A 22,111-nucleotide genomic window follows, 5' to 3' on the forward strand; every position below is an offset into this window, starting at 1 on the left:
CCAACGTGCAAGACCCATTTCTAGTATCTGCCTTTTTATTCCCCAAATGCAACACAGTATGAATGTTTTTTTTTTATTACTAAAAATATGGTATTTGTAATCTTAATTACGGAACAGAACCTAATTTAGCGTTTTCGGATGTTGTTTACAATATGCTATTTTTAATATCTAAACATTGTAGGCAACAACCCTGAATTTACTGGCACAGAGCAGCCGAAATCACAGAGCTCCCACTCTGATCTCTTTTCCAGATGTCGTAACCCTCCAGAGAAGCTAGGAGCCATCAAGTCATCTACAGCTGTAAGAAATACTAGGGCCGCATTAACATTGCTCAAATATAGCCTTGTAAATATGTAAGAGTCTAATAATATCCACTAAATATTAAATGTCGGGGGTGGCTCATGAGCCATAGTTGTCCAGAGGAGTGATTTCAACTTGTATGATGCATCTTGTCGGATAAACGATCTTTGTCGTGACGCACATTTCCCGCGAAACTCGGTTTGGAAAAGCTAAAGGGAAAGTGGACTCGCGAAAAATGAGTAAAAAGGATAACGGTGAGTCAAAAGTTATAACGTTATACGAGATCTGTGGCTGCTGTCTGTGTCCGACTCTCGTGTCGAGAGGACGGTGTCTGTCAGATGTCACGTAGTTATTTATTTGTTTGACGTGTTAGCCAAGAAGCTATCGGCTAATGTTAGCTAACGTTACGTAGCCTACGCACTAAACTGACCGTAGCTCTCAAAACAATGCATGATTCAACTGCAAATACGCAACTTTAACACATGATACATTTCTTTTAAATATCAGACAATGAAATATATGTTTTACACATCACGTATAGGGCAACTTTAATGTTCGATAGAGAGGAAACTGTGGTGAAAAAACACAAAGATATGTTCACTCTGTCGGGACTTGGTGAAATTAACACAAACTAATGTACCAGCTCAGGAATAAATCAACCTTCATGAAAGTAGTTATGATCATGGTGTTCAGTTAGCTTGGTTGCATTTTTCTGTTTAAGTTGTTAGTCTGACATGTGTTTATATTATGATGTCTCTAGAACAAGTAAAAAGTAAGTGTGGGTGGGTTGAATAACAGTTTCACCAAACACAAAAACATGTCATTTATTATTGCAGGACTGCTGCTTTAGTTTTTAGCTTGAAGTGTTTCTAATACATTATTATGGCAGAAAATGATGAAAGGTAGCATTTTTAAAAGGAGAACTGAAAACTAGTCGTGGTATCTAGATATATAAAATACAATGCTATAGAGCAGCGAATGTGTGTTTGCTCATATGATATGCTGTCCTGCACAGGTGCATCACTCATCCTCGCCTATCTGAATGAGAAAAACCGGCCCTACAGTTCCCAGGATGTCTTTTGTAATCTACAAAAGCAGCATGGATTGGGCAAAACGGTAAATCTAACACTTCAATCCATTACATGCAGTGGTGTTTGTTTGTAGTTTAAAATGAATGGTTAATTGTGATATTTTGGGACTGACCAGGCGGTGGTCAAAGCCATGGAGCTGCTGGCTCTGGAGGGAAAGATAAAGGAGAAAATCTACGGCAAGCAAAAGATTTATTTTGCAGATCAGGTTTGTGTTTTTATCTTGATTCTGGTTTTGTTTTGGACGTTTGGCAGAGAGATTAACATATGCACAGACTGTTATGTTGATAACCCTGTATGATGCAGTTGAAACTGACTACTGAGTGACTGCTTCCCCTCCCTGCAGGCTCAGTTCAAAGATGTAAATGATGGAGACCTGAAGGCGATGGACGGTGACATCTCTAAGCTCAGCACAGAGTCACAGTCCCTCACACAGACCTGCAAACAGCTGGATGCAGGTGGAGTAAACTGTCAACCCTACACCTTCACAGCATGGTTTATGTTTCCTTAATGGCTACCAAAATATCAGCATGTTGACAAATGCTTTGCTCACAACCCATAAAAAAGTTCATTGGCTATTTTCTTCTTTAACGTGTTTTTGAAAAGGGATGTTCTTGTGTAACTTTGTGTGAAATCTGTGACTGCAGAGCTAAAGGAGCTCAACAGCTCGCTGACAACAGAGGAAATTACGTCAGAGATCAAAGAGCTGAAAGCAGAGTGTACGGGGTACAAAACACGTCTGGAGAAGATAAAGTCGGCCAAAAATCACGTAACACCTGAAGAGAAAGAGAAGGTGTGGAGGAGTCCATTATTTATGTTTTCAAACTACAGCCCTGCATCTTAAATGGACACTGCTGCTGTTCTCCCCCCTATTTACTTCACATTAAAACTCATGTATTTTAATTTACAGGTTTACAAAGAGCAGACTCTTTATGTCAAAGAGTGGAAAAAGAGGAAGAGACTGGTAAGGGATGGAGAGATGCTACAAGCGGTCGATTAAATAGATAAATCTATTCTGACGAAGAGTTTCAAGACAAATGTTCCCATTAAAGCTTTAAACCTTATCCTGCCTCGTTTCTCTCAGGCTTCAGATATGATGAATTCGATCCTGGAGGGCTATCCTAAGAGCAAGAAGGAGTTCCTGGTGAGTGAAAGCAATACAATTCACTTTCCAAACCTATGCACATCTTCCTTGAGATTCTGTTGACAGTACAAATGAATGACATGTCTGGTGTTGCCTTTACAGGATGAAGTTGGAGTGGAGACTGATGAAGACCATAAAGTGGTTGTTCCGAGTACTTGAAAGAACAAGAAAGCACTTGTTGAGCTACTTGAGCGATGTTCTGGAGATAATTACTCATCAGAGCAGCCTAAGCCACGGCACATTACTTTATTAAGAGCCTGTCTTTTGGACAAATAGTACACTGTTAATAAAAGTTGAAGGGAGAAAGCTTTTGCGATTTGAGGTACATTTGTACAAAAGACAGGTCTGTCAATTTGGAGACGCGACTTCACCTCATGGACAATATTGTTTTTCCATTTCCACGCCATGAAACCAGAGTCGTGAGCCGACAGTGAAAATGTCAACAAATTATTTATTATCATTTGGACAGGTTTACCGTCTTTGTTCTTATTCCATGTTTGAATCCATTTTGCTGCCATGTTTTGAAAGGATTAAAAAGAAAAAAGTATATTTTGTTAATCACACGTTGTACTGTTGATTCATTCAGTATTGTGGATATTAAATTGTCATGACACTGTGGTTTGTGCTGATTTTTGTCTGAAAACAACACAGTTTTGGAGATAAAAACTCAACTGACATGACTTTAGTGAAGGCAGGAGCTGTGTATTGGATTACATTGAGTGTATTGGCTTTATAACTGTCAAAAGAAAACACTTTAATCAACAAGACAGAGTCCAATTCCCTTATGTTTAAGGCAACAATAAAGTAAAGTGGTGTAAACTGGGTGAAGACCTGTGACCGTGTACAGTTCATCACAGTGATTCAGATTACCAGACCATTTCTAACCCATTACTGATCACAGAAGCCTCTGATTAAAACAAAGCAAACAGCATTTCCCACCATGCTCATCATGGCATTAAACCAACTTATGTTCCAACTGTTCAGATTTTGACTCGAGAACAAAACTGAAATTTGACAAATTCATCACAATCAACTCTTTATATTATAACATTCATCTTCCAAATACACACACACGACATGTATTACTGCAACTGAATAAATGTCCGTCGTCGTATATAAAGACAATCTTCACAATGTGGGGGCGTTGCTCACTTTAGCCAACATACTGTACATAAAGATTCATATGCTTATTACATTGCACCTGTCACCCATGAGATTTCAGCATCTTTTAATCAACACCTCGGTTTGTGATGAAACGCAGCCCAGAGCGTCTTCCTGATAGTGCAGTTAGGAGAAGTGACAGACACCCTGCTGTAGAAGAGGAGTGCAGCATTTTCTATCGTCTGCTATGGTTCAGGTCAGGAGTGGTGCGGCTGACTCACACAACTGTGTGTGTGCGTTGAAGCTGAGCGGAGCCCTTGCTCAATGTGACAGAGTGTGAAGGTGCAGGCTCACGAGTTTTCCATCCCCCTTCTCTCTCTCATTTCCACTTGAATTAAAACATTACAGAAGCAACACCATTAATTTACTCAAGTCATCATCATCGTCTGGGATGAGGCTCCCTGCCTGATGCATTTCATTTACACATTCATTTTTGCAAACTATTGTCATCCATGGATTCTGAAGTGTTGTGTTTCCCTGTGTTTCTTTAGCAGAGAAATAATAGAATGAGACATGAATAGTCAGCAGAGGCAGAAATATACCCAGGTTTCCATGTATGTACACTTGTAATCAGAGAGAGATCAGAAAACGATCTCCCTTCGACAGAAAAAACGCTCAATCCGATGCAATTTATCATCTCAGCCCATACCCAGGGGTTGAGGTAATCCAATTGCAGCCAGGGAGTCACGGATGAGCTGAAGTTGAGTGTAAATACTGTGATTTTGGCCTGAGGCTGATAAAAAAAAATGTTGTCTCTCCTCCCTGAGAGGCTAGAGCAAGAGTTCAGTTCAGAGGTTTTTGCTCGATCAATAAAGCTGACCGCTGAGCTGCCGCAGCACTCCGACAACAAACTCCCTCAGCGTCTGGGGAAGAAGAGAAGCAGTGTAATTATCTCCACTTTTACAAAGATGTGTTTATGATCGTGTCCTATCTGCTGCCTGCCGTTACAATAACGTGACTCCGTACCTGTGGTTTGCAGTGCTCCTCAATCCAGCTAAAAACGCAGGCGGACAGTTCCTGGAAGCTGTTCACTGACACAGAGTTGCTGAAGGACTGGAACAGCGAGTCCATGATGCTCTGAAAGATGTTGAACTTGACCTGGTCAGAAACCTGATCTCCCTGCTGTGGGTTGTCCTGGTGGGCCTTCACTATGTGCTCATAGTTCCTATTAAAAGAAAAAGAAAAAAAAAGACATTCACACAACTTCATCTACAGCCAGGGTATGAAGAGGATTCAGACAATTTGCATTCACAGTGAGTGTAATGTAATAAAAATCCTGCTGCAGCATTTAAAACCTGTAGTTCTTTTTTTTTCTTTTCTTTTTTTTAGATCTGATAGTAAGTTTAGTTAATGCTGTGTAAGAGCTGCTATCGAAGCATTTTTTACTCAGTTTTTCTTTCTGTCCAAGATCAGCATTTCCTCTCAAATCCATCTTTTCATCCATCTCCGAGTGCAGAACATTCAGGACTTTGGTATGCAAATGAGGCAAAAAAGAAAAAATCTTTACAGCATTGCGAGACAATTTCTCACGTTTTCATGATCTTCAATGCCATCACTTCTTTTCTTAGCACAGACACTTCCTCCTCTTGCTTCTTCTTTTCTTTATGAAGAAAATGGATGTAGTCAATTGCTGAAAAAAAGAAAATGCAAAACTGCATCAGTCAGGGATTTCTACATTCGCACAGACCAAAGTACTTTTTGACAACTTTCTATCAGCCTGAGGGTGTTGTCCCTCCAAAATCTTGCCATTTCTGCTTTTTCCTCTTTTAAAGAGAGAAAGTGGAGAGATCTCTGTGCTGTGAAATATTTGCCTTGTGCAATGTGAGTTTGTGAAACTGATGGCTAAATATAAGCAGACATGCAGATCTATGACACGTCACTCGGGTTTATGTAGCATGTTGGAAAACTACTGGATAATAATGACAAAGGTGGACAGCAACTGATGTTTATTGACTTTCTGTGAATTGTCAAATTAAGTATCAAGTACTTTTCCAAGTAGTTGCATCAGTTTCAGGACTGACTAATCGCTGTTAATCCTTTAATTCAACATCTCGTCTTACTTTTCTGCAGAATAGTAGCCTTGCTGATCTTCTGTGCGCCCACTGCGAATTCAGACTGCTGCTGACAGGTTGGCACTATAGTCTGGAGGTCATCGTAGCCTTTCTGGAGTTAGAAATAAGAAAAGTCGTTAAGAAATAAATGTGGTCCATCTGAGGTAGGTCACAGAGACACACTGCTGCAGCCTCACCTTGATCGCATCCCTTCGCTTCTGCTCAGCCTGCGTGTGTGCTTGTCTCCGTCGATCTTTATACTCATCTTTATATGACGTCTCACGTCTGTAGTCACTGTCTTCGTCATCTATTCATGGACAAAAAAAATATGATATGTATTAAAAACAAAGTAAGGTATGTAACTGTTATACTTTTTTTTTTTTTTTTACTCATTTAAAAGTTGGTCCAAAAACTGAAGCAATATTATTCTTTTCTGGCTGTGGGCTTTTTAATCTCAGAAAGACATAATGAATTCAAAAGTGTTTGTAGAATGAGACTCAACGTGCAAAGATTGAGCCATCTCAGTGGAGTAAATGTAAAGACGATGTTTCCTGTTTCAGTCAAGTAATTGATTTCTGTAATGCACTTTGAAGCAGCCTTATCAAAATATGTATCGACAACATTGATTATTTTTTTAAAGTTCTCTGCCTTCATTATATGTTATATATCCTGTAAATTATGTGCTCTATCCTATCTGTGTCCCATTTTACAATGACCTTTACTTTAAATAAAAATAATATACAAATTAGCTGTTGTTCATTATTTTTTAGGAATCAAATTTAAAATGTGTAACAGGATTAAAACAGCAAGTATGTGGATTTCACAGAAACCAGTCTGCTTGCTTTTTGCAGTCAAGCATCACTATCTAAATCCTCTCTTTTGACATAATCAAAAATGTCAGATTGAATTCGTCACAACCACAATACCTGTGTTTGGTACTGAAGAGGCACTTGTCGAGCCGATGCTGTTGGCCCTGGACACAACGGTTCCCTTTCTGCTAGTTTCAGCAAAGAAACCTACAGAGAGAGAAAGAGAAACATCAAACATATTTCACAGTGAGACCAGAATCGCAGAAACACAAGGCCACCATCACAAAGGCTAAATATCAAACAACGGGATATGAACTGACTTAGTACTTACTATGGTCGAAGCCACTGTCGCTGAAAGCACCGTCTGTCTGCCGTGCCATCACCAGACAACAGAGGATGGAAAAAGGAGAAAATAGAGACTGAGAAGCTGAAATAACAAGGACAAAAAAATTGTTCTGCCCTAAATGCATTTACAATAGACCAATAACTACCTGCCTGGATAAATGCCCTAAAACCCCCACTGAGTACTGCCCTGATTTGTCCTGTTTTACAAAGGGGACTAAATTACTACCTCAATCACAACCTGCACAATAGTTAGTCTGATTTATGGCTTCCGGTGTTAGGTCCAGTTTTTTACAGTTTCTATTTTATTTATTCATTTATTGCCATAAGCTTCAACAAAACCCATTGTTGCTATATGTTGGCAGTGTTTGACAAGGACCAAAGGTTTCTCTCTTTCCAACTACACTAGAGCAACAATGAACGGAGGACTGCTGAATCAAACCTGTATGTTTTATGACAGCTGTAATGAACACTTTTAATCATATGTCACAGACAGTCGCTCAACCATATTTACTGCTGCGTTATAACCAGATAAAACAGAGAGATACGGATTATTCACCGTGTTATGTTATGCAAAGCTCAGCTGTAGTAGATACGTTCAAGCATGACAACTTCACAAATCCTATCCTAATCACACATTCACAATATCATGAACCTACATTAATGTTTCCCAATTCCCACAAATTGAATTTAGTTCAGGTACAAACACTGACTTTATAAGCTAAATAACGACTGTGCATAATTGCAATACGACTCTTCAATTAAACCACACTTGGGGGAAAAAACTTAAGACAAAATTTAAATGTATTATTTCGTCCGTGAGTGCAGTTTGTAGTTGTGTTTCCTATTAAAAAATGAATTGCCCCCGGCGAACATGAGTTACCTCTTCATGACGCTTTGTTTACTTAACTAGCTGCTGACAACTACCGCTTTGGAGCGAGCATGCTAACGTTAGCCGCGCTGCTAACAAAGCCCCGTGTTTCCTCCATAAAACGTGAGCAAAACGTACATTTTCCGACAAAACATCGTTTGCCACTCGTCGCTGCTGTCGGGAAACAGACGTATGAGTGAGTTAGACTACAAGTCGAGGCTAGTTAATCATGAGTTAACTTACTTTCCAGTGGTTTTCTGGAGACGCTGACGGGTCCGTCATTTTGCAAGAAGCAATTTAACTACACAGCCGTGATGCGTTCACGTGCATCCCGTAAAATCCAGCTGTAGTACTCTTCGAAAACTTCCGGCAAACTGAGCTCCTTGCAAACGTTCAGCATTGAACTAAGACCGAAACTAACAGGTATTTACCTTATTAATTACTATATTAAATCAGTTACTCTGCTTTGTTTCTCATTTAATCGACTTTTAATTTACTCTATATTGATTTCAACAGGTTAAAGGCTCCCATACGTAAATTTAAAGGATGTCAGATTGAACTGGTAATCTTAATGTTAAAAACTATCTTGATTGAGATAAGCAGTTCATACATGTGAGGTGTTAAAATGAGGGGGGGGGGGGACCTAATTTTAACATGCAGTTAGGTAATTAGGAGTTTCCAACATAAGGGTCCAGTCAAAAAGAATTAAGAAACATGAAAGGGAAAATATTCAAGTACAATAGTAGGCTAGTAGTTCAGAGTTGTAGGCTAATTAAATAAGTAGGCTACTTCAGTAACTGTGGAATTTGCTCTGTTGTCTTTCACACCTGAAAATATCAAAATATCGGCTAAATAAAATTGATTTCTCACAGGCTCAACAGTAGGCTATCAACTCTAAAAGCTTTTATCACTTTTATCCTTTTAATTAATAATTGCTATTCACAACCAAACCATTATTATTTTAACTCCAGAAAACTAATTCACATTGTCATCATCAACAACATGAAGACTTTATGCTGAACAACAGATGCCCAAAGTTGATCTTTATTCCGTTAAATATCTAACCAATATTTGTTTGAGGGTCAATGTCCAGTCATTTAACACATTACAAACGTTATACAACAACTCTGCATGTGTGGTGGTAAATCACCTAAAAGCTGTAACTTGACAACCACTATAAAGCAAAATCAGAAAAAGCAGAAGCAGCAGCTGGAAAAAAAAGAGTCCAAACATGCAGTAACTACTGGATTCTACCACAGAGGGGCGTTGTTGCACAGCCTTGTTGTCACACAGCAGCAGCCACTCTTCTACCTGTCTGCCACAAACAATCTGGCCTCACTTTAAGCGAAATGACCAAAACAAATGCAGCCCCAGGCCAGGCCCTAAGCTGCCTTCAAGAGGATGAATGGCTCCAGTGCAGCGCATGTGGACTCATGGTGAAGCAGGAGAAAGTTTCTTGCACTTCATTCCACATCTGCACTTGCTTGGTTAGTGTTTTGGTTAGTGGTTTTCCTCAACCCTGGAGTCCTTCTGCAGTTTTTTTTTTTTTTTTTTTTTTTTAAATATCTCACTTATCTCACTCATCATCCACCTACTGCATGCATGCTGTAGCCTATAACAGTCACCATGTTTATCTTCCACCCCCTGTCCTCCACCCCAGGTTCTGTTGCTGTCATGCACAGGAAGTAACTCTTCTGCTTTTGTGCTTTTGTGGTTTCTGTCTGTGTGTTACATGGTGTGTGTGTCACCTCCCTCTCCTTCCTCTCAGAAACACAGCCATGTACTAACCTCAGCAGAGCAGAGCAGTTTTCGGTCAACAACTACAGAGAAACGTGTCTTGAGGTATAGGTGGGGCCTTTCCTTAAGCCCTCACAGGCTCAAAAAAAAAAAATCTTATTCTCAACGGCATTTGTAAACAGAAAGTGGCAGGTGGATGCGAGGACAGACATGAGGACAAACTACCGTCTTTCATCACCCAACATGTCCCCGGGGCCAACGCGGCGACAGTGAGCCAGCAGCTTGATGTTCCTCTCACTGAAGACCCAAAGACTTGGTTTGCTTTAGGCTTGTTTGTTCTTGCCATTTCAGAGTGACCGTCTTTTTTTCTGTCACTCTGTTTTGGAATACACTGATTTCTCAGGAGTTTGTGCAAAAGCTTTCCCCCTGGATTACTTGTGGAGATTAGTGATGGGGAATGCGGCTGCAGGGGGTTTGGAGCAGCAACCGGCCGAGGGCCAGAGAGAGGCCAGGAACTCGGTCGGGGCAACTCCAGGAATGAGTGACCCCGCACCAACTTTGCAGAAGAAGCAGCCGGCTCCCCCCAAACTGCCCATGCCCCCAGAGGAGGAGCTGGAGGAGCGCTTCAACGTGGTGCTGGTGAGTGGCTGCACAGACACAGACAATAAGGCGCACACGAAAACACAGAGATAGTGCACTTGGTGGAGATTGTTGCAGGAGGGACAGAAATAATTCAACATCTGTATTTTTAAATTGTTATAAATATCAAATGTTCTGAGTCCTCTTTTGAACATTTATGACTCACTTCTTCTGCCAGGAACTAATTCACACTCTAAATGTGGAGTCTGCTTTTTCCTGTCAGTCTTAGAAGATCTTAATCTAGTGTAGCGTGTACAAAGAGCCAAACTTACAGGTTTCTAAACATTGGCCTTCGGTGGACTACAGGCAAAGTTTCATTTGACCTTGCATTTTATCATAAGCTCCTCTAAGAGTAGGGATATCACAACCCACAAGATTTTTTTTTATCATCAATGTGTTATCAGATTCATCACAGCACTTCTTGCCCTCGCTGTGCGATTGGAAAATGTCAAAGTAGGAACATGGTGATTAGTGAACGCACAGGCAGCAGGCCTCAAGGGGAAGTTGAGCAACACATTTACATGAGAGAGACCATAAGACCGGAAAGCAACTGTTTCACCACTCTTACAACAGTCTTACAACAAGTTGGAAAACATAAGGCTTCACAATGAAGACTGTGAAAATTCAGGGGCATCATATTCAAAGGCATTAAAAGAGGCTGTTTAGCATCAAGGACTTTGATGCTCTTATGCTCATTGCTCAATATGTTTTTGTTATGTAGCTACTGTATCTGAACTGGAAGAAACAGTAACAACAATAGTAAATAATTTATTAATAGAATAATTTATCTTAATTTAAAGATCTGTTTTTATGTGTTGTGTTATTGAGTAAAAAAAGCCCCAGAAGTGAGTTAATTAAATGCAATAAAGACCATAAATGTGATGTCATCCTGACCCTGTGCAACCTATGACATCAACACACAGTCTGACTCCACTGTCAACCTCCTCAGCTTTTACACCTACACTGGCTCCATTTCCTCATAGTTACAACTTTGCTCTCTGCTCCCCTGGTAAAAAAAAAAAAAAAAAAAAGCAAAAAAGCAAGGAAAATAATTGCCTTTCATTTTTTATGATGCTGTATGAAAGTATTACATCATGGATTATCAGAGGGACAAAGTCTTTTCTGTCTCTGGGTGAACAGAATGAGCTAAACCAGTTGACTTGATTTAAGGTACAAGTGAAGGACACGTTCACATAAACACACAAAAAACAAAAAACAAAAAACAATAAAAACAACAAAAGGCATATTAAACGTAACCACCCACACAAAAAAATGAGAGACAGTGAGAGACAAACACTTTCATAATGTTGAAACTGTGTGTGAAGATGACAAAAAGTCATTTGAAAATGTAAATGTCACGATGTTTAAGGGCACAAGCAGCACTCACAAGAGCAAAGGTGGCATGGCATTAGCTGACATCATGACCTCACTTCCTCTTTCGGGCAAAATACTTCCAATCCAAGACAGATGTCATTCTGTACTTTTCTTAAGTGTTAGTGTGTGTGTGTTGATCAACTCTGAGAGGAAATGAGTAGTTGTGCACTTTCCTCTTCTTCTCCAAATTGTTCTGCTACTGAAGGAGCGCTTTCTGTCACGCTCACGTAAGTTAATGCAACTGAACATGTACACAAAATAAGGCCATGCAGTTCATCAACCAAGTGCTGAAACCCACACTGAGACCCCACCCTTACCTCACCCAGGGCAGAGGCTCTAGCAGCAAAGCAATGGGGCCATTTCCGTTTCTACTTCTCTCTGTGTCTCTCTCTGTGTCTCTCTCTGTGTCTCTCTTTTTAAAAAAAGGTGTGAAATAGAAAAATTCAAATGCTGAATGTGCACAATAGCAGCCCAAAGGACAACACCCAGGATGGAGCAGTTACACACAAACTAACTCATTTGGTTCAGAATCAACAATGTTAACTTAATTAGGGTCCATTAATCCATCTGAATAGGGGGAAATTACCTGAAGGTCTGGACTCTTACATGTAACTGTAGGTTGATGGTGGAAACTCATATTGAAACTTTAACAGTAATGTCAACTCCTTAATCTGCACGAAAAGGTTGTGACAGTGGGTGGGGAGGATCTTCATCTCAAGTCTCCATACAATTGAGGGGACCAGACAAAACTGCATTTTATTCTTCAATATTTAAAATTTGATGTCATTAATATTAATATTAATAATAATAATGTTTAAAAAATCAAAACGTAAAAGTAATTAAAAATGGTCTGTGGTGCTTAGGTTGCAATATACAGTCAAATTTAACCTCAAGTTTAGTTCAATAATTAGTTTGCTATGGTTACGTAATATAACCACAACAACTTACCGGTATGGTAGCCTACCGGTACCCACTGACAACCATCAATACAGACATGTAAACACTGAGTCATGCGCACTTCCGGCAGGTAGTGAACACCCTTCTGTTTTACTTTTGAAAGTACATCTGTGGTTTTAAAAATGTTAACGTTGTTACATAAGCAGGAAAAATGACGAAAAATAGCAGATATCAGAATATCACACAGAATATCAGATAAAGATATAGCCTAGGCCCACCTAATGATAGCGGGCTGAGCAAAAGTGGAAATGTGGAAACGGGCTGTAGTGTGACAGACATGAAATGTATGGTTTCTTTCTGAGTCATTTACTTTCATCACTTCAGATTCTTTTGAGTGTTAACATTTGTCTTGTTTCTTCTTTCAGAGCTACATGAACTTGCCTCCAGATAAACTGAAGCTGTTGAGTCAATACGACAACGATAAGAAGTGGGAGTTAGTCTGTGATCAGGTGAGAGCTTTTTGTATTTTTATTTATTTATTTATTTATTTTAACCAATTTCACCTCATCAAACGTCATCAAACAGAGAAAGAGTGGATGTGCGGTACAGAGGGAGCAGGGTGCACTGAGAAAACCTTTGCAGCACAGTTTCTGTGGTGGCGAGTGTGATAGAGGTGTTGGCATGGCAACAGTGAGCGGTTTGTGTGTGTGTGTTCTATTTACACACACACACACAAACACAATATGAACGTCAGATGCTGCTGAGTTCAGGTGCCTCCGGTCTGCATATAGGCCTAGTTGTCAGGCTATTGATAAAAAATCTACGATCAAAAGCTTCAGTTTGACTCTGAATGTTTCCTACAGGAGCGTTTCCAGGTGAAGAGCCCCCCCTCCACGTACCTGACAAAGATCAAGAGCTTCTACCAGGACCTGGGAGGGGTGACTCGCAGGGTCAGTGTGAAGCAAAACATCTCTTCTTCATAATATATTTTACACATTGTCATTTTCCTTGCTGCACAACTGACTGTGTCTTGACTCTCTCACGTCCTCTTCCCCCTCAACAGAAGAAAAGGATCCAAGATGCAACTCAGGTGCTTAAAGATCTGGAGATATCACTTCGCACAAATCACATTGGGTGAGTTTGTTGAGTCTGGATGTGTCCCACTTGATGTTTGATCATTTGTTTATGTATTTTTTTGTTTTATCCTTTACAGTTTTTTTTATATTCCATATCTTTCTCATATTTTCATCATTTTTTAATCATTACTGAAAGATGCCTATTGCATGTGCATTTCATAACTCCACAAGGCATCGTCACCATAAGTGCTATAATTAAGTTTTCAATTATTACCGTTATTATTATGAGAAGTGGTCAGTTTAAGTTCCCTGGGCGTTAAAGGATTGAAGCATATTTGCAACAGTAGCACTGGCCCAGTGAAAGCATCTACACAACAATGTCGATCAAAGGTTTTTTGATATAAGCTACTGGTCACACTGCTGAGTAAACTGAATTGAGCAGAGTGTGTTTTTATTGATTATGAATTCAACATTACAGTCCAATCTCATCACAGAGCCTGTGATATCTGATGAATAAATAAATATTAAATAAATATTCCTCTATCAATGTTTCATGTCTCTTGCTTTATTGCTTTATTTTTGCAGATGGGCCCAAGAGTTCCTCAATGAGCACAATAATGGTTTGGACGTCCTGGTGGAATACCTGTCCCACGCACAAAGTGACGCCTCGTGAGTATAGCAGCAGGGTGTGAACACAACCTCAGGATCTGATGGTGCTTTTACAGTATGATGAAAAAAATATAAATGATTTTGTCACGGTGGCTGTTTATTATAAATTTTTTTGTAGGTTTGATTCGGAGAGCGTCGAAAATGGTGGCACCCTGTCAGAGAAAGCGAAGCCAGCAGAGAGGTCGATGGAGGACCTGACCAAGAGCTCCCACTCCCACGGGATGACGAGAGCCGCTCGTGCACTGACCGTCAGGTGAGAAGCAACTGACTGACTGTTTTAACGGTGTGTGTGTGTGTGTGTGTATGTATGAAAAGTGACTGAGTTCACTCCACCACATCATGGATTCCTCTCAAAGAGGAACTTGGTGCTCAATGCTCATACAGTTGCACAGAGTCAGAAAACAGAATCACGTAAGTGAGAAGTGGTATGGTGCCACGCTGTAGCGTCACTCTCAAATTACCTGCTTATTTTGCATATCTCGGTTCAAAGCCACAAATTCCTCATAACTAGACATTAAATGTATCTCAATTATTAATTACTACTGTTTCCTATCTTATCTTTTTGAAAAAGTCAAAGTCTGCACACTGTTGTAGCTCCTCAAATGTTTATTGTAGGCTGTAAGATCAATGTTCCGATCACATAGATCTTCGTCAGGATAAAGGACAAAGGAGACACCTTGCTCATATAAGTAACTGGTCCCAACCCTTTTTCAAAAAGTCTGTTTGTTTGTTAGTCCTGCACCTGTAATACTTTGGATGTGCGTGCGCTATCCCACTATTGTGTCCTATCTTATCTTAGACATTAGTTCCTCTTCAAACTGTTATCAAACTCAACTGTTGAGAGCTTCATTCTTTATTTTCCGTTCCACATGATGACACATGAGCTCGCAGACAGACACAGTGGATGTGCTATAATTAGCTAAATATACTGAGAGCTGTTGTCTGCAGTGTGTCTTATTATTTCAGGGGCCTCTGCACACGCATGAACTTTTGTTTAAGTGTCCACTGACTTGTTATCCCTCCACAGAATAAGCTCCACTATAGGGCACAAGATGCACAGGATGAAGTCCCAATCATCCAGCCAGAGAGATGACGTACACGTGTGCATAATGTGCCTGCGAGCCATCATGAACTACCAGGTAGAGCGGTTACATCCTCAGCTGTTCTTACTGTGCAGAAATCTGTTCTGTTTTTTTTGTCAATGGGTTGATGTAATCACTCTGCAGTGTTATAATCTGCTGGATGAAAGAAAAACACTAACATGCACAAACTAAACAAACACTTTTGCTGCATATTTAAGCACATCAACATCAACTCCCTAGAAGCAGCAGCTCTTTATTTTCCTTCTTTTTCTTTCAGTCTGGTTTTAACCTGGTGATGACTCACCCACGCTGTGTGAACGAGATCACCCTCAGCCTTAACAGCAGGAATCCCAGGTGAGTGTCTGTGTGTGTGAGACAGAGCATGTGTTATCTGTTTGTCTGCAAACATGTCCATCATTACCACCACCTCTCCTCTGCTGCATCAGGACCAAAGCCCTGGTGCTGGAGTTGCTGGCTGCCGTGTGTCTGGTCAGGGGAGGACACGATATCATCCTCTCTGCTTTTGACAACTTCAAGGAGGTGATTTGACTTTTTCATAGTAATTTATAATGTGATGTGGCTTCATTTGACTGTCTGCTCTTTATTAGACATCTCGTCTCTCATTAGTCATCCTGTGACTGGCAAAATCCCCTCCTCTCACATGCACTGTGTTCGTAACGATAATGCACAACGGTCAAAGCTGAACTGTTTACCTAGACTAGGCTACCACATGTAATATATCCATCTATGCCTGCTGATGCCCCCATGTGGCCCAAAAAAAAAGCACATTCAGAAAAGTTCATATTTGTTCTTAGGCAAGCAAAGAAAGGAACCGCTTTGAGAAGCTGATGGAGTACTTCATCAATGATGACAGCAACATTGACTTCATGGTAGGTCTATAACTCTATTAGCCACACATTAGTTAAGCTGTAGATGTACTTGAGCTTGAACTGTCATTGTGTCTTTTTTCCAGGTGGCCTGCATGCAGTTCATAAACATCGTGGTCCATTCGGTGGAGAACATGAACTTCCGTGTTCACCTGCAGTATGAGTACACTCACCTCGGATTAGACAAGTATCTAGAGGTATGTATATATATATATATTTTTTAAAGTCAGTTTGCCCACAAGACCCTACTCAGACACATTTAGATGCCAGCTGGTGAACATGGTGGAGCTTTAACAGCTCAAGAGTCAGATATTTCCCTCAGGAGGTGGTGGAGGAGACCCAAAGTAGAGATAAAAGAGTGTGAATATTGAGTTTACGTTTTTACCAGGTGGCCAGAAACACCACTACAGTATATAAATAAATGCTAACTGTTGCTGACTAACTGCTGGGTGTGGGAACAAGCAGCTGTTTGTTAACTCGTTCAATGCATCAACGTGCAAAGTTAAAAGAAACAAAAAGCCACTAACAACTGATAAGTATCTGTAACTTCGTCGTGACTCATCACCTTTCTATATTTCAAAATTGTATGCACATCATATGATGAGTCTTCAGTAACTTGTGTCCAGCTTCAGGTCAGGTCTTGTGCACATCCTCTTCCTCATTAAGAAGGATGTGGCCGTTGCATGTTTGCTCAGTTTGTTTTAAAAAAAATTTTTTTTGTTAAAGACAACTTGTACCGTGTACTGAAAAATAACTTCCCTGATTTAAACTTAAATGCTGGTTTCTAATTAAATGAACATTTTGTCTATAGAAAAATCAAACAGTGCAAAACTGAATGCTTAAAACAAGGGGAAGTAACAGGAGCTCCCAGTTACAGAATAACAACTTCAGTTTACATTATTACTTAATAACTTGCAACAAATATCATATGAGTTCGAGTGTATTCCAATAATCCATTACCTCTGGGTGTGTGTGTGTAGCGTCTGAAGGCAACGGAGAGCGAGAAGCTGCAGGTGCAGATCCAGGCCTACCTGGACAACGTGTTAGATGTGGGAGCCCTGCTGGAGGATGCTGAGAACAGAGGAGGGGTGCTGGAGCACGTGGACGAGCTGCAGGAACACAACGTACAGGTCAGTGGGAAAACAAAGACACAGAAATCCCAATGAGCCAAAAGAAAACGTAATTACATTAAAGTGGTTGTTGTCTGTGCTCCGCGTTGCAGCTGAGCGCCCGGCTGCAGGAGATTGAGGGCCAGGCGACAGGGCGGATATCTGAGCTGGAGACTCAGCTCATGCAGGCGACCAAGGAGGCAGAGCTGCTCAAAGTAAGTGACACGTACAATGTTTGATACAATTAATCAGCCAGGGAAGATGGGACGTCCGCTGTGATGAGGTCAAAAGAGAGGCACTTCACTTCATTTTAATAATCTTAATATGAAAGTGAAAATACATCATCTTCACCAGTTGGCAGCATGACAGTGTCAGTCTGTCGGTCTGTTCGGTCAGTTGCTCCAACAGATATTTGATGAATTAAAGTCAAATGCTGAGAGACGTGTGTCGTTCCAAGAGGATGAATCCTAATGATTTTGGTGGTTTTCCTCCAGCAACACTTTGTGAAATGTCTCGACAAGTGCTGGATCGTTTACTGTGAAATTTTGTGCACACACTCCCGTCCCCCTCAGGATGAATTGTTCTAACTTTGATGACTTTTCTACTTTTTTTCCCCCCAGAACATTAACACACCAAGCTAAGATTGTAAACATGACAAAATGATCTCCGTGTGTTATATGAAGTTAAGTAGTGTGTGCAGGGTTCCTACGCAAGTATGGAAAAGTATGGAATTTGATTTTATACATTTCCAGGTCTGGAAAAGTATGGAAAATGGAAATTATTGCATGGAAATATATTTATCTTAATACTTATCTGGTTTGGTCTTATCTGAAGTTATCTGGGTTAATTATTTTTGTATGCGCTATTGTACCTATAGCTACAATCTCCTGGAAATGATTTGGTTACATAATGGCATACACATTCAGAATAATGAAAACAAATGATTAATTGCATGATTTTTTTTATATAATGCACAACTATTTACTCAAATGTCACAAATTATTTGAATTTTTTTTACCGAGAAGTCTGGAAATTAGGGTCTGGAAAAAGTATGGAATTTGGAAAAGTGTGTGTGTTATATGTGTTTTGTTCTTTTTACCTTAAAGGAAAGCCTGCGGGAGTCCTGTTCCCAGGTCAGTTCTTTGCAGCAGAGAGAGAGAGAGCGGGAGCTGGACAGGGAGAGGGAGCGGGACAGGGAGCGCCTGAGCACCTCGGCCCCTCAGGCTTCCTCCTCGGAGCTGGAGCAGAAGATCCAGGAGCTGCAGGACAAGGGTCTGATCCGCCTGGGACGCACGGCCTCCGGAGGTCTGGACGTCCAGGTCGTGCCGGTCACGGTGGTCGAGTACGTTGAAGTCCCGACCCCGGCCGCGACCCCAACCACGACCCCGACCTCAGCCGATCAGCCCAGCCCTGCTGGTTCTGCCCCTCCTCCTCCTCCACCTCCCCCTCCTCCCCCTCCATGTGGTGGAGAACAGACTGCTTCTCCAGCTGCGGCGCCTCCCCCTCCTCCTCCTCCTCCTCCTCCTCCTCCCCCCCCAGGCTCCGCTGGACCCCCACCACCTCCGCCTCCCCCGCCCCCACCTGGTGCTGGACCTCCACCCCCTCCTCCCCCACCCGGTGGCGGACCCCCACCTCCGCCTGGTGCCGGACCCCCGCCCCCTCCCGGAGCTCCAAACGGTGAGGAGTCGGAGCGAGGAATGTGAAAAGTGGTGGAAGGGATCTTTTTTTTAATTTTTTTTTTTACTTTTTTTAATTTAATTTCAAGGAAAAATAACACGAAAAAGAAAAACAGCAGTGTCAGGGGGATACATGACTTTTGTTGTGGTATTACAATGTTTTTAACTTCATTCAGAGTCTCCAGTGGCATCTCTGCAGTGAGATTTATACGTTGTCCATTTGTCCCATTTAGTGTTGAATCCTGTTTGTTGGAGTGGTGGAAGGGATCTTTAAAGATCACATGTGATGAATCAGTCCTCTTCCCTTTTCTGCTTCTTCAGGGCTCAAGAGCAAGAAAACCATTCAGACCAAGTTCAGGATGCCGTTGTTGAACTGGCAGGCCTTGAAACCGAACCAAGTGACCGGCACCGTCTTCAACGAGTTAGATGACGAGCAGGTCCTCGGGGTAAGAACACGCATCCCATCCAGAGTCTATTTGCTACTTGTTCTGTGAGGAATATCCTGAGAGAAAACTCAGTTTATGATCATAAAAACTTCACTTTGTCTCTTGTTCCGTCTCCACCAGGAGTTGAACATGGATATGTTTGAGGAACAGTTCAAGACAAGAGCCCAGGGCAAACCAACAGACCTGTCCGTTATTACGAAGAAGGTGGTCCAGAAAGCCCCCAGCAAGACGTCCTTGATCGACCCCAACAAGGCCAAGAATCTAGCCATCACTCTACGCAAGGGAGGAATGAACCCTGGCGCCATCTGCACCGCCATAGAGACGTATGTGCTCTTGCATTGTCGGCCTTTTTATGTGTTCATGGCCTTACACTACACACCGCCTCATGGATTACTGCCGTTTTTCACAGGTACGACCAGAAGGCTTTGTCCATCGACTTCCTGGAGCTGCTTGAGCCCTTCATACCGTCAGACTTTGAGAAGAAGCTCCTGATTAACTACGAGAAGGACGGTCGCCCGCTGGAGGATCTGACGAACGAGGACCAATTTATGTTGCGCTTTGGGAAGATTCCTCGTTTAAATCAGAGAATAAACACTCTGACTTTCATGGGAAACTTCCCGGACACCGTCAAACGCCTGCAGCCGGTCAGTTTGCCAGATGCGCCGTAGCTCGAATTGGATGAAACTGAGGTTTAAAACATCTGTACTGACTTCCGTTTTTATTTCATCCACAGCAACTGAACTCCATCATTGCTGCGTCCATGTCGCTCAAGTCTTCAACTAAACTGAAGAAGATTTTAGAGGTAAGTGAAGGACAATACGACGACTGACGGACCTTCAAAATGTGTGATCTTTGCAGAAATCATCTCGTTTCTGTTCAGATTGTTCTGGCCTTCGGTAACTACATGAACAGCAGTAAGAGGGGAGCAGCGTACGGTTTTCGGCTGCAGAGTCTGGACCTTGTGAGTAGCATTTATTTCTAGAGATTTACTATTTCAATCCAAGAGGATTTATGTAACCAAAACAAATTTTCCACTGTCTTCACTTTTCAGCTGTTGGAGACCAAGTCCACCGATCGCTCACAGACGCTACTGCAGTACATCACCAGTATCATCGAGGAAAAATACCTTGACTTGACCAACTTCCACACCGAGCTGCACTTTGTGGACAAGGCAGGACTTGGTACATGCACACACAACACACACACACTCAGGCTGCCCAGTTATTGAGCTTGTTATATCAAGATTTATATGGAACTAAACTCATCCTTCTCTCTTTTCCAGTGTCCCTTGACAGCATTCTCCAGGATATCCGCTCATTAGAGCGAGGGATGGAGATGACCAAGAAGGAGTTCCTGGTGCAGGACGACTGCCCCGTGTTGAAGGAATTCATCAAAACAAACAGCGAGCAGCTGGATGCTTTGATCAAGGACAGCAAAACAGCACAGGTTAGTGTGCAGCTCATAGCGAATGCACACACAAATCTGATCAATATCTCATCTCCTGCTAACCCACATACATTCACTTTTGCTCATCTTCCCCCAGGAGGCTTACGGCTCTGTGGTGGAGTATTTCGGAGAGAACCCCAAAACCACGCAGCCGTCCATGTTTTTCCCAATGTTTGGACGTTTCATAAAAGCCTACAAGGTGAGGATGTGCAGCAGGTTTCTGATATTTATCAATCTCAGAATATCATGTGTTGCTATGAATGTTAATGTTTTCTTTTTCCACTGGATTGAACTCAGACAGCACAGCAAGACATTCAGCAAAGAAAGAAAAAGGAGAGTGAGAGTGAGGAGAAAGAGTCGTCATCTCCCAGCAGAGCCGGATCTGGATCACAGAAGGTAAGAGATTTAAGGTTCGGCGTGTGAAGGCATGATGTGGCATAGAGTTGTATGAATGATTACATCCAACATGCTTTTATTTTGAAATGTCACTAGGGGCCTATGATGCCCAAGATGCCGCAGATGGACCTGATAGCAGAGCTGAAGAAGAGGCAGGTGAAGCCGCAGGTGCGCGAAGGCAAGGACGGCGCTCTGGAGGACATCATCACAGGTATGTTTCACATTTCAATCTTGCATGTGCTGCATGTTTGATATTTAGTTTTGATATTTAATCGTGTTCGAAAATCTACCTTTATCTCTTGTGCCTCAGATTTGAGAAACACACCATACAGGCGGACAGATGGGCGACGGCCAGCGCAGCGCCAGGACACTTGAACCGTTTCTGATCCGAGACATTAAAAAAAAAAAAAAACCTGGAATCACAGTCAAACATACAGACAAAAAAGTGTTCTGTATATATTCTTACAGTCAAAATAATAATTTACCGTATGGTACTGTGTATTTTTTGTGTGTGAATTTGTTATGTATATAGTCGTAGTTGAACTATTTGATATTTTAGTTCAACAGCTCATGAATTTGATTACAAATCTTGTTAAACAATAAATTGCAACCTGAGTTCTCCTGCGGTGCTTCATGCACACCTGTAAGAAAAAAACAATCCTGACTGTATTTTAAAATAAACCTATTTTCTAACCTCTCTTTCTGTCTTTGTATTTTCTCTTCAAAATAAGGGTTAGGGTTAGGCCTTTTACTGCGTGTCAATCCCCCTCTCTCTGCCTCATTTCCTGTCTCTCTTAACTTACTATCTAATAAAGGCATAAAACACCCCAAAATATACTTAAAAATAGAAATGTATCCACATTTCCTGATGTTAAAGATGACGCCATTTTTTTCCTGAAAAGAAAACTTGA

The 22,111-nt window shown here is 41.4% G+C and overlaps 3 protein-coding genes across 3 annotated transcripts; 2 read left to right on the forward strand and 1 right to left on the reverse strand.

Moving 5' to 3' along the window:
• Positions 1 to 443: 443 nt before the first annotated feature.
• psmc3ip (PSMC3 interacting protein) lies at positions 444 to 2,923 on the forward strand. The gene is made up of 8 exons (XM_083977675.1): positions 444 to 554; positions 1,316 to 1,416; positions 1,507 to 1,596; positions 1,735 to 1,846; positions 2,036 to 2,181; positions 2,299 to 2,352; positions 2,473 to 2,532; positions 2,635 to 2,923. Exons 1-8 carry the CDS (start codon positions 536 to 538, stop codon positions 2,689 to 2,691), a joined length of 639 nt encoding a protein of 212 aa, XP_083833801.1. The 5' UTR covers positions 444 to 535; the 3' UTR covers positions 2,692 to 2,923.
• Positions 2,924 to 3,227: 304 nt separating this feature from the next.
• Positions 3,228 to 8,099, reverse strand: mlx (MAX dimerization protein MLX). The gene is made up of 8 exons (XM_083977674.1): positions 8,010 to 8,099; positions 6,885 to 6,921; positions 6,671 to 6,760; positions 5,942 to 6,051; positions 5,754 to 5,856; positions 5,224 to 5,323; positions 4,660 to 4,858; positions 3,228 to 4,556 (listed from the first exon to the last, which is right to left on the reverse strand). Exons 1-8 carry the CDS (start codon positions 8,046 to 8,048, stop codon positions 4,500 to 4,502), a joined length of 735 nt encoding a protein of 244 aa, XP_083833800.1. The 5' UTR covers positions 8,049 to 8,099; the 3' UTR covers positions 3,228 to 4,499.
• Positions 8,100 to 9,476: 1,377 nt separating this feature from the next.
• On the forward strand, positions 9,477 to 21,886 carry fmnl1a (formin-like 1a). Its single transcript, XM_083978149.1, has 25 exons — positions 9,477 to 10,142; positions 12,839 to 12,922; positions 13,277 to 13,363; positions 13,477 to 13,547; positions 14,075 to 14,158; positions 14,277 to 14,411; positions 15,186 to 15,297; positions 15,518 to 15,594; positions 15,687 to 15,780; positions 16,056 to 16,130; positions 16,214 to 16,324; positions 17,108 to 17,257; positions 17,350 to 17,451; positions 18,343 to 18,913; positions 19,234 to 19,358; positions 19,479 to 19,681; positions 19,768 to 20,002; positions 20,092 to 20,160; positions 20,239 to 20,319; positions 20,410 to 20,539; positions 20,641 to 20,804; positions 20,902 to 21,003; positions 21,102 to 21,200; positions 21,297 to 21,411; positions 21,511 to 21,886. The coding sequence occupies exons 1-25, from the start codon at positions 9,954 to 9,956 to the stop codon at positions 21,573 to 21,575; spliced, it is 3,330 nt and encodes a 1,109-aa protein (XP_083834275.1). The 5' UTR covers positions 9,477 to 9,953; the 3' UTR covers positions 21,576 to 21,886.
• Positions 21,887 to 22,111: the final 225 nt, after the last annotated feature.

Source organism: Trachurus trachurus, assembly GCF_905171665.1.
Source record: "Trachurus trachurus genome assembly, chromosome: 8".
Lineage (NCBI taxonomy): Eukaryota > Metazoa > Chordata > Actinopteri > Carangiformes > Carangidae > Trachurus > Trachurus trachurus.